General features: G+C 30.9%; 1 protein-coding gene across 1 annotated transcript in view; it reads right to left on the bottom strand.

Annotated features, from left to right (window-relative positions):
* Positions 1–15,079, bottom strand: part of LOC107455516 (fatty-acid amide hydrolase 2-A-like) — a 33,047-nt gene that overhangs the window by 7,632 nt on the left and 10,336 nt on the right. Inside the window, exons 5-8 of the mRNA XM_043050736.2 lie at positions 11,834–12,043; positions 6,265–6,384; positions 3,073–3,227; positions 976–1,071 (exon numbers count right to left, since the gene is read on the bottom strand). Of these exons, the coding sequence (XP_042906670.1) occupies positions 976–1,071; positions 3,073–3,227; positions 6,265–6,384; positions 11,834–12,043 (581 nt within the window). The remainder of the gene's footprint in view (positions 1–975; positions 1,072–3,072; positions 3,228–6,264; positions 6,385–11,833; positions 12,044–15,079) is intronic.

Below are 15,079 nucleotides of genomic sequence, written 5' to 3' on the forward strand. Positions count from 1 at the left end.
AGTTTAAATTAAATATTGTCATGTTTTTAGTGCATGAATCTGAATTGAACAACCTGATAATGCTCACTCTGGTTAATGTTATCTGGTTGCTCACTACGTGCTCTTGCGCGCCGAATCCAATCAATTAAAAATGAAAACTGTTACCAGCGCGAGAAAAGAAATATCATCGGTTTTATTGATACATACATACATACATACGTACGTATTAGCGTTTTATATAATATAGATGCTACTACATTTAAAAAAAAAATTTTGTTATTTGATCTAATTTCTAGTTAGAAAATGCGTAAAGATATTAAAATTGTTATATTTTTTTCTTTCTAATAAATGAGTTTATCGGACAAAAATGAGTTAAAGAAATTAATTGTCTTCGATTCTACATATTTCATCAAGCATCCCTAGCTTATAGACACATTTTATATTTATAAATTAATTAAATTTAATATAATAAAAATTTAATCGAAAATTTATTGAATGAAAGCTGATCTATTTAAACGCGTGTTAAAACCCCTTATTTCCTTCTTTTTCTAAAATTTAAAGGCAATCTGCATTCAAATTGGTTCTGTACTTTATGTATTGTTTATTCGTTAATTATACTGCATTACATAAGACTCATACGAGCCCTTCTTCTTTGATGAATAATGTGCGGGTATCCTAAATTAGATTAACTGTTTTCAAAAATTTGTGAGAGAAAAAAGGAGAGAAAATGTTGCAAATTAACAAATTTTTAAAAATTTTAAAAAATTATGATGTAATTTCAATTATTTTTCTTTTATTTTCACATTTAGTACTTATAGCGGAAATTATTGAAAGTATTTTGAACTGAAAATTAAGAATTTGGGAGGGGGCAATTTATGCCCAGTTACATTAATTTGGGATTAGAATAATCCTTTTTAACCTCAACTGTTTTCCTATTAAAACATTTTGAAAACCATCATACTGAATTAGGATATATTGTATCTTAATTATACTAACTGTCATTATGTAATTCAAAATTTCTTTATCTAAAGTTTCCACCAATGGATGATAAACTTTCGTTTGATAATAAATCTTCATCTTCTTGAAATCCACCTGTGCAAAAATGAAATTTAGACGTATTAAATTTTAAACACAGACAGTACTTAAATCAATCAAAATGAGTAAAATATTCAATTAAAACTATAAAGAAAAAATATCTCAAAAGCTACCTGTAATAATTTTCAACTACATGTACAAAACAAACGTATAAGCAATATTTTATTATTTGATTTTATTCTTTGAGCAATATTTGATAAGAAAAATAAACTACATGAAAAATATTTATTTGTTAGATTAAATATGAATGTGTATGATAAATAGATATTTAATGAATAGAAAGGCATGTCCCTTGCTCGTTTTGATCACGAAACCCACGATGGCTTCGATTATTTTTCATTTTTTGGTAATAAACAAATAGTAAAATTAAAATCAAATGAAAGATTCCAAAAAGCTTTAATCCGTTAACAAAGATTTATTAACCAATTCAATTGATATAAAATTTAAATGTATTCCTCTTGAATGATTATTGGCCTGATCTTTCTTTATATTGAAGTAGGTTATGAAAAATGAATACTTTGCAATTTTGAGCTCCTAAAATTTTTATTTTTTTCCTGATTTTTCTTTTGCACGTGTTAGTAGATACATTTACCATAAAAGAAGGAATATCTTTTTTTTTTTTTTTTTTTNTTTTTTTTTTTTTTTTTTTTTTTTTTTTTTTTTTTTTTTTGAGAGAGAGAGAGAGAGAGAGAAGGATGTTTTAAGAAAAACTAATTTGAAAAAGAAAGCAGATTTTGCATTCTTTAAGATTTTGATTGGCTATATCTGATAAAAGCATCAATAACTTAGGAAAATGGTGAATCGCACAGTTTGTCCCAATAGTCAACTTCAATATTTAGTAAAGAAATTATTGGGTTGCTGTTTAAATAACTAAGATTTTCAGGGCAGAAAATCCCCCAAACCGAATTTTCACTCATTTAACAGAGCGTAACTCTAAAAAACGACAATGCCCCATGGAAACGAGTTCATATCCATAACTGGGTAACGATATATTAATATTATAGCAAAACATAATTTTAGGGGTGTAGATAAACCCCTCAAAACATACTTAAATTTCAAACGTGCGCAATATTCGTTTTCATTTCCTGCTTCAAATAAAAAAATTCAAGCCAATCGAAAATACGTCTATCATACATTGTCTGAAGTTCAGAATAATGGCTCTTAACACATATCCATACTATTCTCAATTTTCTTATCACTTAAACTTCTTTTCCAAATAGTAGCAACCTAGTTAATTTTGCTTTTTCTAGTAACTGCTGCCGTAAATTGCATAAAAGAGCTATATGAGCGGCTGTTTCACGATTTAAGGTTTAAATAGACGAGCTCATCAACTTATCATCAAATCATTAAACAACAATAAAACAGCAATTTCTGGGTCTATTTTTTATTGAAATTTTTAACAATAATTATCAGAAAACTTAAAATTAACACTAAATTAACACATTGCTGACCGGTCACGTGTTAACTCGTGTTTTCGTTAGCAGTGATCTCGCGGTGACTATTTTAAAAAGTGGGCGTAATTTTCCTTACTTTTCAAGTTTTACTATTTAATTCTATACCAATTTAATATAACTTTACGAAACCGGATATAATTTCAAAACTTGTGGTGTACCATTACACGTAGGTGATTGTTAACTTTATATCATACGGCACCAAAAATTAAAATGTTTTAAAGTTTATTTACTTTGTTTTACTTCCACATTCGCTTTCAAAACAATAGCCGGGCACACGGAGTATTTTTCAGAAAAGTTGCCGGTCAGCAATGTGTTAAGAAATTTTATTCGGCTGAAAGTATGATTTCAAATTCGCACGTACAGTCAGTTCTGAAGACGAAGGCGCGACTAGCATCGTGTATAGAATTTCCAGCATTGGGTTGCGGGCAATTATCAATCTTTGTGATTTTAACTAAACTCTAGTCTGTTATCGCAGCACTTAATTACCTTGCATAGAACATTGTTTTTGAAGCAGAGCATTTATGCGTTTTAAAAAAATTCTTACGGGTTTATTAAATTTCATTCTTTTATCGTTCTTTGATGTGAGAACTTCCATCATAGTTGCGAGATCTTCAGCATACCTGCATAATGGACCACTTGCAAGGTACGGCGAAACTCCTTCTGTTGCAGTGGGAAAACATCCTTGATTTGGGACCAAACCTAAAATTTTAAATACTGTCAATTAACTTATAAAGAAATTTAAATGATATTAAAATTCTTTAAGTATACCCTCAGTACAGAAATCCCAGTGGTCTGCCAAAAATATTCAAAATGTGAAATTAAATCATCAAAGAAATTTTATTTTGCAACCGGCGTTGAAGAATCTACGTTGACAATTTTGAGTTTACGACTGTTAATTTTAAAATTCACAGTTTAACACATTTGAACCCAATCCAGAAGACGAAGGTACTCCTGGATTAAGCATATAGGTCCTAACCCGCATTTACGTTACATGGATAGGAGAATCACGAAACCATTCATTACTAGCTTAAGGGCAACGGGATTCCAACCTATGATCCATCTACCACTGAAGATATGTCAGTATTGTGGTCAATTCGAGCCGAGAGAGAAATTCGTATCAACCTGTCTTCTCAGGAATTTGAACCTAGGTGACATCATTGGAAGGCGATTGCTCTATCCCCTGAGCCACCACGGCTCCATCAAAGCAATTCTAAATTCCTTCAATTTAGCAATCATTTGAATCAAATAGGTTTATAAATAGCCTGATATTATTAAATACATAAAAATAAATAGAATGAATTGGATCGCCCACGTGATTCAAATGAGTGACGACAACACAGTAAAAAAGATACTGCTTTTTAGACCCACTGGAAAAGGAAAGCGGGGAAGGCCGCGGTTAAGATGGGCTGACTCAGTGGAGTCTGATTATCTCGCAACTAATGAAAAAAATTGGAGATCAATGATAAATCGGAAGTCGTCATGGAGAAATCTTCAGAGGAAGGCAGTGGCTCACATTGGGCTGTCTGGCCAACTATGATGATGATGAGGTTTCATTCTGATTATTTTTTTTGTTACGCATGCATATACAGGTTTGTGTAGTAATTACAAATACGGCTTTTAAGCCCCGGACTTACTAAATAAATGCCAAGTATTTATGCATGTAATTGAGTTACTGAATCATTATGGTACAAGAAACGTTTTCAAAATAATTTTTTAAGAACGAGAAACACATTTAAGGATATAAATTTTGCTGTTAAATAAATTATATTTGGTCATCTGGGGCTCTGATAATATGTATTAGTATTTTTTTTTTTTAAAAAGGCCCATGTAGTACCCATGCTTCTACTTATTTTTCTTCAAGAATGAATAAATTATTTAGTTCATTGTTAGCGTTATTTTTCAATATTAAGACCTTCCCGACAACCGTATTATATTATTTATATCAAGCAATTTTTTACTGATTTGCAATAACTTAATTCGGATTTTTTTTTATCGCATATAGTGCTGCGAACTTTCGTAGGGAGTTTCTCGAAAGGGGTGAAAAATAATTTATCTATAAAATAGTTCTGAACTACATTGCGGAACCATAACTAAAACTTAGTGATATATACCGGCTCAATTAATAGAGAAAAAATAATTTTATTCTTTTTTATTCATTATTATTTATTGGTTTCTTGATTGCTTTACGTTGTTAGAGGAAGCAAAACAGGTACTTAGTAGTTCATCCCATTAAAATAAAGATTAACAGTATTCAGTATCACTTGGCATGATGCAATTGCTCGAGGCCAAATCATGACAGTCAAAAAGTTACCACTATTAAGTAATTTTAGCCGGTACTTATTACTTTCAAACTGCAGCAAAAAAAAACTAATTAAACGGTATTTGTATTAAAACTGAGTTAGTAACCAAAATACCAGTAGTGCCTATTACCAAAACTAATTACGCATCATGGGCGTCATCATTAATATACTTAGACATTAATATATTAGGATAATTATATACTATACAACATTAATATACTTAACATTAATATATTAGGTACTTAGCAGTTCATCCCATCAAAATAAAGATTAACTGTATTCAGTATCACTTGGCATGATGCTATTGCTCGAGGCCAAATCATGACAGTCAAAAAGTTACCACTATTAAGTAATTTTACTCGGTACTTATTACTTTCAAGCGGCAGCAAAAAAAAACTAATTAAACAGTATTTATATTAAAACTGCATTAATAACCCAAATACTAGTAGTGCCTATTACCAAAATTAATTAAGCATCATGGTCGTCAACATTAATAGAGCGATTATTCGCGGGTCCTCTAAATGAATACACATCATTTCTCCATTAATTTTACTTCTTAGTCCGTACCAAATTTTTTTATATTTTAATTCGAACCTGTAACCGAAATTAATCAAGCATCATTGGCGTCATTCATAGCAGAGATGCCAGCTTTCACCTATTTAAAAAAAAATTTGTAAAAAAAGTTTAACGAAAAACGAAATTTAAGTTTTTTGTAGTTCAGTATTTCTGTGCAATTGGATGTGTAGTTTCTACCACTACACATCAAAAAATCAAAGAATCATATGAAATACAACTTCAAAGAGAATACGTGATTATCCTTATTCTGCAAGTTTTATTATTTAATTCACCACCAATTTATTAAAACTTTTGCAGAAAGCGGAGCACTTGGCATTCGTGTAATAGTATGGCGATTTTTCTTTTCTTACTTTCCCTTTAAACGAATTAGCATTATGACGCCATTAATTTTTATTTTAACCACATATCTTATTTATTATTGGTTTTAAATAATTTAATTTTATAAAAAACATCATTTTAAATCATTATTGAAAGCAAAATAAAAACGTGATTTCAGATAATTTTAGGAATACTAATTTGGTGATGTTGTCCACGCATACTTGAGTTTATCTAACGTAACGAATAAATCATATTTAAATATTAAAGAACGTGTGATAAACTCTTTTTTCAGATTAATGATTTACATTAATGGCTATTCAGCATGGAACAAATAGAAACCAATTAAAAAATATCACCTCTCCAATACGATTTAGTTAAAATTTGCGAACGCGTTTTAGGTTCGGGAGCTAAAATTGTCTCTTTCACCCACTTTCCAAATTCAAGAACCTGGAATTTCGTCAACGGACCTGCAAAACGCTCACGAACAGTTCTGGGGTCATAAGAGAGACACACAAAATCCTCCTTTTATTAGTATAGATTACCTCTAGATGGCTTATGAGCAAATAAACCTGTGAAACATGCTGGAATTCGCACACTTCCTAATAGATCATTTCCTAGTCCAATTACAGAGCCAGCGGAACTTATGAGTGCACTTTCGCCTCCTAGTGTTAAATGAATAATAAGAACATTTTAAGTATCATGTTTGATTCACACATTATTAACATTTATGTTACAAACATTACAAATGCTAACGAATTTAATGGATTTTATTCAATATATCGTAAGAAAAATATTTATTCTATATTAAAAAATAGTCTTGCATTTTATTTTGCTGCGAAAAATCTATTGTAACTAAAAATTTGGAAAATATAAAGGTGTGTATAAAAAAAATAAATATTCAATAATTAGTTCGAAAATTATTAGCTTTTAAACGTGTAATAAGAAATACTATAAGGATCACTCCATGACCCACAGAAAAAGGACCCTCCGATATAGGATGTGTTTAAATAAATTTTTTCAAAATTCCAAATTTTGATAAAAATATTTAAAATTTAAATTGCTTTTTTTTCATAATTTTGCGTTACATTTTGCTTTGATGTGAAAAACATAAAAGTTTCAAATTTAAAATTATGAAGGGTTAAAGAAATTTTACAAAGAATATAATAAAATAAAAAAAGCAACATTTGATAGTTAGTTTGAGAGTTATTAACTGCTTATGGCAAAAAAAAAACTTGTGAATTGTAGTATTAATTAGCGACTATTTATCCATTGGTGTGGGAAAATTTATTTAAGGCCTGTTTAGACGATCCAAGTTCTTGGACGAAGATTTATTGATATTGATGGAGACTTGCTTTGCTTTGAGCTTGGATCGAGTAAACGATCATCCAAGTACTTGGTCCAAGTCCTTGGACGATAGTAAAGCATGTTCTACTTTCCATCCAAGTTTTTTCTCCCTCAACCAATCAGCGTCTTAGGTTTTGTGACGTCAACAAGCAGGCATCAGATTACGTCATTTTGTTGTCTGTTTTCATATATTTTAATCCAAATAAATTTATCTGCTACGGTTTATTTGTGTTATTATGAATTTATTTAGTTATTTTAAACATATTTAAGTATGATTTTATAATGTTGAAAATGAACAATGCGCATGCGCAAGTTTTTCTTCCGACCAATCGGTGACATTCAAAAACTTGGATAGATTCGACGACTCATCCAATTTCTTGGACAGAGAAATTCCTCCATTTTCTCGGATTCAAGAACTTGGACTGTGGAAACAGGCTCTTATCTCTCACTAGTTATCTTTATTTTGTTATCTCGTGATTCAGTTGATGTCAAAAGTAATAAAAGTAAATAGAAAGAAGTTTTAAATTGGCCGATATTAATTTTACCATTTATCTAAAAATTTTTAAGATTTGGAAGAACTAGATGAAAAGAGATAAAAATTGCTATTTGAATTGTTCTATTGATACATGTCTTGTTAACGAGTAAAATTACTTCCTCCTTATTTCTGTTTATTCAGTTCCGTATATTTTAGGTACTTTTTTTAAAAGTCATATGGATTATTTTTAAAATCCAGATAGCTATTTACTTCATTACGATTGACTTATTGACGAAATGTTCAAACATAAAACTACAATAATTGTATATTTTGAGAAAGAAAAAAAAATAGGGACTGGGTGAAGGGGGGGGGGATACGATGATGGATGAGAAAGAATTATAGGAGATGGGTGTGCGGAGTGAGCAGGACGTAAAGCTTCATGTTGTTTTTTTTTCTTTCAAAGTTTTACATTTATATTTTGAATTCTATTTTATGTAAATTACTCTAAGGTAAAAACTGCGTTGCTTTTAACAAAATATTCTTTTTTTTTTTCATTGCAAAAATTACTTAACCCTTTAATGGGCCCTTTATTTCTAGTAAAGGTAAATTAAAGTATTTTTGGAATTGAAATTGTTTTAAGAACAGTAATTGATATAAAAAAAAACTCATTTAGTTTATAAAAATGCCATTTTTTTGAAGGTAAATATATTTAACATTACCTATTAGGAGCTTACTGACTTTTATTTTTCTTTATTTATAAAGTAAATTCCTTAAATGCTGCAAACTTCAAAAGGAATTCTGTATTTTATAACTTTTACACGTTTTTTAAAAGTGACAAATGGTTACCAATTTCATTCAAACTCACTTCAAGAAAGCTGAAGTTATTGAAAAATGGAAACCTAAATAAAAAGTGGTAAAACATGGTGGTAAGTATACTTACCACGGCCTTCAAAAGGGTTAAATTCGTATTAACAAAAACTTTATCATTAAAATTGTTTGAACTCCACACTTCATTCTTCATTATAAATTCTTTAATAAATCGAAATCGACTTAATCTTACACTTGCTTTACGTGTATCTCTGTAACAGGTTTAAAACCCCAAATTGTTGTCTAAGCTAACAAGCAACCACGTAATCATATTCTGTTGCTTATTTAATTCTATTCATTCTGATGTTCAGATTTTGAATGTTTGTTGTTTAGTTTTTGAATATTTGTTGTTTCATTTTCATTTTTTTTTTCGTATTCACTAGTATTCTTTTGCAATCTAAACATGTTTACATAATTCAGTTCCAATATATATTTTGCTATCTGTATAGCAAAATTAATATTTGTGTATCAGAATTAATCTAAATTTTATTTATTCTTAAATATTTTTAGCTTCTAAATATTTTTTTATTTCTGAGAGTATATTCTGATGATCAAAATCAAATGGTCAAAATTTGTTTAAATTTTAACTAACTAAATTAATTAACTGCAGTTAAATAACTAAAGCCTTTTGAAAAGAAAGCTTTAGTTAATAACAATTTTACTCAAGAGAAGTTCTACTTTATCTGTTGGAAAGCACTAACAAGTGAAACTAGGGAAGTGTGACTCGCCAATTTTGAAATAAACTAGTGGGATGTATGCCTTATGAGGAATAATTTCAGGGGCAACATTCGTTTCTGCCCATAGAAGGTTCTGTGAGAGATAAAAAATAATTCAATACATTGAAAAATCGGTATTTTTTTACTTCAATGCAGACTATTAGTTATTGTAATTATCTCATACTCCAATTAATTTTGTGGCGCTTTCACGTACTATATAATGCATATTTATTGTCAAAATTGATTTCGAAAATTTTATCTATCTGTAGTTTTCAGAAAAACCTGCTAGGTTAATTTTTAAAAAAATTGACATCAAATTTTTAAAAAAAAATTTTCAAAAAGTTTTCTAAATTAATTGAAGTATATGTAATTGCAAATCAATTAATTAATTTGCTAATTAATTTATTAATCAGCAAATTAATTAATTAACCAATTAATTACAAATTTATTGGAGTATGAGACAATTGCAATAACTAATAGTCTGCATTGAAGTAATAAAATACCGATTTTTCTATAAATTGAATGATTTTTTATCTCTCACAGGACCTTCTATGGGCCGAAACGAATGTTGCCAACTGAAATTATTCCTCATAAGGCATACATCCCACTAGTTTATTTCTAAATTGGCGAGTCACACTTCCCTAGTTTCCCTTTTGTAAGATAAAAAACGGCTGCTTTGTACTTAGTTCAACAAACTTGGTAGCAATCTACAGACTCATTTAAATCAGTTTCAAACAAGTTAAATTTTCGAACTGATACAAGAGAGTTAATGTCTGAACATTGATGAAGCTTTATGATACCTCATATCGAAGACTGCTGCACAAAATAGAACCTAGCCATTAACACCACCAAATCTTCACTACTAATTATTAGAAAACAAAGTAAAAAGAAAGTTATTTATCCAAATATTACTCTATTCAATGATACAATACCACTAGTTCGAAAGGCCACCTACCTAGTCGTCACCATTACTAGTACTTTAATCTGGAATTCCCATATTGATAATATTATTAGCAAAGCACAAGGGGTCTATCGAGCCCTGAAGTCGATTTTAAATTATAACTCAAAACTTGCACTCAAAGCAAAACGAACGCTATACTTTCAATGCATTCGTCCGATCATCAGATATGCAGCCCCTGCATGGAGCATAGCCACTGCTACTCAAAAGAAGAAACTAGAGAGTACTCAAAATAAATTTCTCAGATACATCACTGGAGCCCCCAAATCCATGAGTATGAAAGATATAAGAAAAGATTTAAAAATCAACAAAATAGATGAACATATAGCTGAACTATGTACAAATTTCTTCAGAGGTGCTCTCTCATGTGATACGTGCAACAACTTTAAAAACTTTGATTATGAGCTCATAAAAGACAATATAAAATATAGCCCGGTAACCGCCTTTTTCCTATCCGATCGGGTACTGTAACGTAAATTTTGTAAATAGTTGTAAATACTTGTATATAATTTTTCACTCGATATTCACCTACATATTTTTGCGCATTTATTATCATGTATTTTTCCTATTTCTCTGAGGCTATGTGGCTACTGTGTGCCTGCGAAACTCGGGGGTAATGTCTCGGGGGGTGGCGAGGCAGGGCAGTCTGCCACAAAAACCTCTTCTCTCTCTTAAATTTGTTAGTTTAATTTCGCTATTTTATTTTCATTTTCTCTCAGTAAGTGTTACTGAACCCTAACTTTCACCATTCAATTGCGCTTCGGCGATTTATTATACATTCCTACTCAGATGAATTAGTTCGAGCCTCTCTCGGGGCTGATGCTAAGATAACTACCACATATGAGTATGATGAAGCTTCAACATTTGCATTAATCTATTTCGTTTCTTATACTCTAACAATACATTTTCGTAAAAGGAATATCTTCAATTGTCTACTATGACTTAGTAAATGTCAGAGTAGACAATTAAATGCTATCCCTAAAATGCCACACTGTTGCCAATTGGCAGAATGTTCTTTTTTTTCTTCTTCACATTTCTTACTGTATTTATACTTTCATTTGCCCTAGTGAGGTTTTAAAGAATTTTTTGCAGGAAAGTCTCCAATCATATTAAAAGTTTATTGGTAACTAGGAAGTTAAATTTTTATTTCAATTCATGACTTAAAAGAATTATCTATTGAAGAGAACCATAAATATTTTTTTTATTTCCAATAAGCTGCACAATCGGTCTTGCCGATCAGCAGACCTAGTGCGTTCTCCAGATGTGGCATCCACTCTCTCAGGACCACCACAATTGGTGAGATACCGTTGGTCATGTTAATTTGGACGTCTAGTTTCTGCCACACTAGATGGCAGCACCGAGACTCTATTTGGATGCTAACACTAGGAATCTAATTTTACCGGAAATGCCAAGAGACAATAAGGCACTCCAGGGATCTTTTACATGCCGCATAATTATACAACATGGCCGCTGAGGATTTTCTGCATCCCGAAAATCTGGTGTCTGGGCCGGGGATCGAACTCACAAACTTGGGCTCAGAAGGCCGACGACAAACCAACTGCGCCACCCAGCAACACCATAAATATGTAAGTAAATCTTTTTGTTTTGTTTAAAAAGACATTCACTCAAGAATTAAGGACAGCCTTGATATATAATTAAGCGGACATAAGATTCAATTCATTTCCCTTATTTGAAAGTCAGTTTTCATTTGCTGGAATTCCACGCACAAGAAAACTTAAATGAATACTTACCCGAACTCCCACCAGGTGTTCGATTACAGTCATACGGATTTAAAGTCTTTCCGTAGAGAATATTTGTTGTATCCAATCCTAATCCACTTTCAGCAGAGTTCGTGGTAGCCAATATTATTGCCCCAGATGATTTTAATAATTCTACAGCGGGTGCATCTTCAGTAGCTATAAGATCTTTAAATAAAGTCGAAGCTGCAGTACTATGGCATCCTAAATATGTAAAATATAAGTAACCTATTAGAAAAGTGCATGATATTAAGCATAATTAACTAAATAGAATGATAAAAAAATATTGTAGCAAAATCATTACATTATAATATTTAAAAAAAAAAATCACGAGGAAATGTGTTTTGTAGTGTAATTTATGAATAAGAATCATGGAATAATGGGAAATAAATTCGGGATATTAATTCTGGTCATAAATTCAGAATATTAACCAAAACTGACAATTTGAGAGATAAATGAGAAACAAACAAACATTTAAGGTAGAAATGTGCTTCGTAGTATAATTTATGAATAGGAATCATGGAATAATAGGAAATAAATTCAGGATAATAATTCCGGATATAAATTCAGAATATATTAATCACAACTGACAATTTGAGAAATAAATGAAAAAGAAAAGAAAGAAAAGAAACATACTTTTATTTAATACTAGAATAATAATTAACAGTATTTAGTACATAGAAGTACATTTATTTTTTATGAATTTTTTTTTATATTCAGTATTCGAAAGTGTAACATTTTCGAAAGTGTAACATTTAGTAAACCTCCTAAAAAAACTATTATCTTAGATACTTAATCTGTAGATGGTAACCATTTTAAAACATGAAATCTTGTATAGTTTGTCTAAAGTAAGAACTTCCCTAGCCATTTGTCTGCACCCGTAGCCGTGACTATGGTAACGGGGTATAANATTCTGAAGATAATACTTAAATGTCATTAATCATGGTTGACTTTACACACCAAAATATGAGTAGAGGGGATATTTTCCTTCTGTGATTTGCTGCGCCTACTATTGTGGATTTCAAACTTGCATACATTTATAAAAGAAAACTTGTAGAGGTTTGCCAGGGGGTAGTGGCTACAAGATATACCCTGTTGAGTTTCTTCCCATGTTTTGTTTTCAGTGTGATGATAGCCACTGGAAGTTACCAAGACCTGTTGATTATTCTGCCACAGGTGATGATAAACTAATTTTCCGGAGTGGAAAAGAATTTTAGCTAGATTTATAATGTAAATTTTTCTGTTTCACTAATTTTAGGGGATATTTCCATATATTAACCTGTCACACTAACTACAATAGCCAAGCCCCAGACCGTCGCCAATAGCCCATTGTGCAGCTCTAGTGCGACGTAAATTAACTAAAACAACAACTACACTATCAAAGTACAGATACCTAATGTATTTTTTTTGTCGTATGCCTGTTTTAGACAGTGGGGGTGCGATTGTTCCTGTTTTTCAGTGGCGCCATCTATGGCCAGGAATTCGACTTCTACCACGCCATTCACTCAACCACAACCCGTTTATAGGGCGGGTCACATTCAAACACAAAAGAGAAAGGACATAGAACACACACAGAGAGAAAAAAACATCCATGCCTTGGCCGGGATTCGAACCCAGGACCTTTCTGATGCAAGGACAGTTCCCTGCCCCTAGCACAGGCTCTGGCACCTAATGTATTAGGAAGTAGAGTGCTCACTCAACTCTATTTCTAAAACACCGACGTGACCCAGGTTCAAATCCCAGAGATGAGTGGTTGCTGTGAGTTTTGTTTCCGGCTTTCAACGACTGTAATGCTAGCGTAAAATTATCCTAAGGGACGCATATTATGCATTAGTATCCCCTTGCCTTCACGCTAACCGAAAGAAGTTCTTGTGGTTTTTCTCTCTGTGTAATACAGGTTAGTTCCATGAAAAAGTCCATCAGGGAGACAAGTTTGTCCAAATGCTTGTTCCTGCAGTTCCATTGTCTTTTTTGGCTGGATTCAAAATTAAATGACTGTAATGTTGATCGTTGACGGTCGCAACACAAAAATTTATCGATTGTTCATAGACAGTAATAAAATAAAATAAATACTTATTGTAAACATAAATATTTTCAAAAGTTTGAGTCCTTTATAGTTTTCACGTAAACCTTTCTCTAAATATCTTGACGAAAATTACAAATTTTTTGTTATGTTTGAAATTTTTAAGTCAGAGTGTTTTTTTTTTTTGTTGATACATTTAAATTTTTTTGAATGCAATCTAGAGGAATAATTACTTTGAATTTAGCTCCAAAATATTTTCTCGCGAACTGAAATATTCATCTGCCTTCGACAACTGCGTAAATTAGCAGGAAATAAAATGTTTTGTTGAGTTGCATTCAAATTATGTTTTACTTGCAATCAGTCTATGAATTTGTAATTACCTCCTATATGAATCCGAAGATTTATAATATTTTTATAACATTATTAAAAGTAATGATAATGAAAAGATGCTAAATATGTTATTATTTTAAAGGTAATTAATTGCAATTTTATAAATGCTAACGGTATCAACCGTATCGTGTTAAAGACACGCTTATTAAACATTTAGTTACTGCAGTTGGCTTCCCTGTGGCGACGAAATTAAACGATGCACTACCTCGCGAAGAATTCACATTTTATGTGAATATTTATTTATAATTATATTTATACCGGCTAAATACGGTACTTGTAACACGAAAGGCTTAAGAGTGAAATGGCTTTAATAAAAACAACAGAAACTTTACCTCATAATTTTACTCTAAATTCGTAAAAGATTTATACGTATCTGATCAAAAAATATCTTGTTTTTGTAAATGATTAGTTCTATCATTATCAGTATGTAACTGATACTAAACAAAAATGACGCATCTCACATAGAAGGAGAAAGAAATGTTTGGTTTTCGGTGTTCTACTTAAGAAATCTGAGAATTTCTTCTCCTTTAATTGCAAAATTAGCGAAAAATAACTAAGCATGAACTGAAGAATTATTAACTTATCCGATGATAAAATGAATACCAGTAACTTTATTGTTCTCTTTAATAGAGGACGATAATTTTCTTAAAACCTGACTTTTTTCCAGCATTACTGTTACACAGTAAAATATTTCGCTTTAATTTACTAGAAATTGCTTAGTAGCATTAAAGAATACTCATCAGTTGAAAATCACCTGTAACTTGATCTACAATCAGTTCCTGCTTGTTTCACTACAAGAGAAATCGTTGTATATATATATATATATA

Source organism: Parasteatoda tepidariorum, chromosome 9 (assembly GCF_043381705.1).
Source record: "Parasteatoda tepidariorum isolate YZ-2023 chromosome 9, CAS_Ptep_4.0, whole genome shotgun sequence".
In the NCBI taxonomy this organism is placed as follows: Eukaryota; Metazoa; Arthropoda; class Arachnida; order Araneae; family Theridiidae; genus Parasteatoda; species Parasteatoda tepidariorum.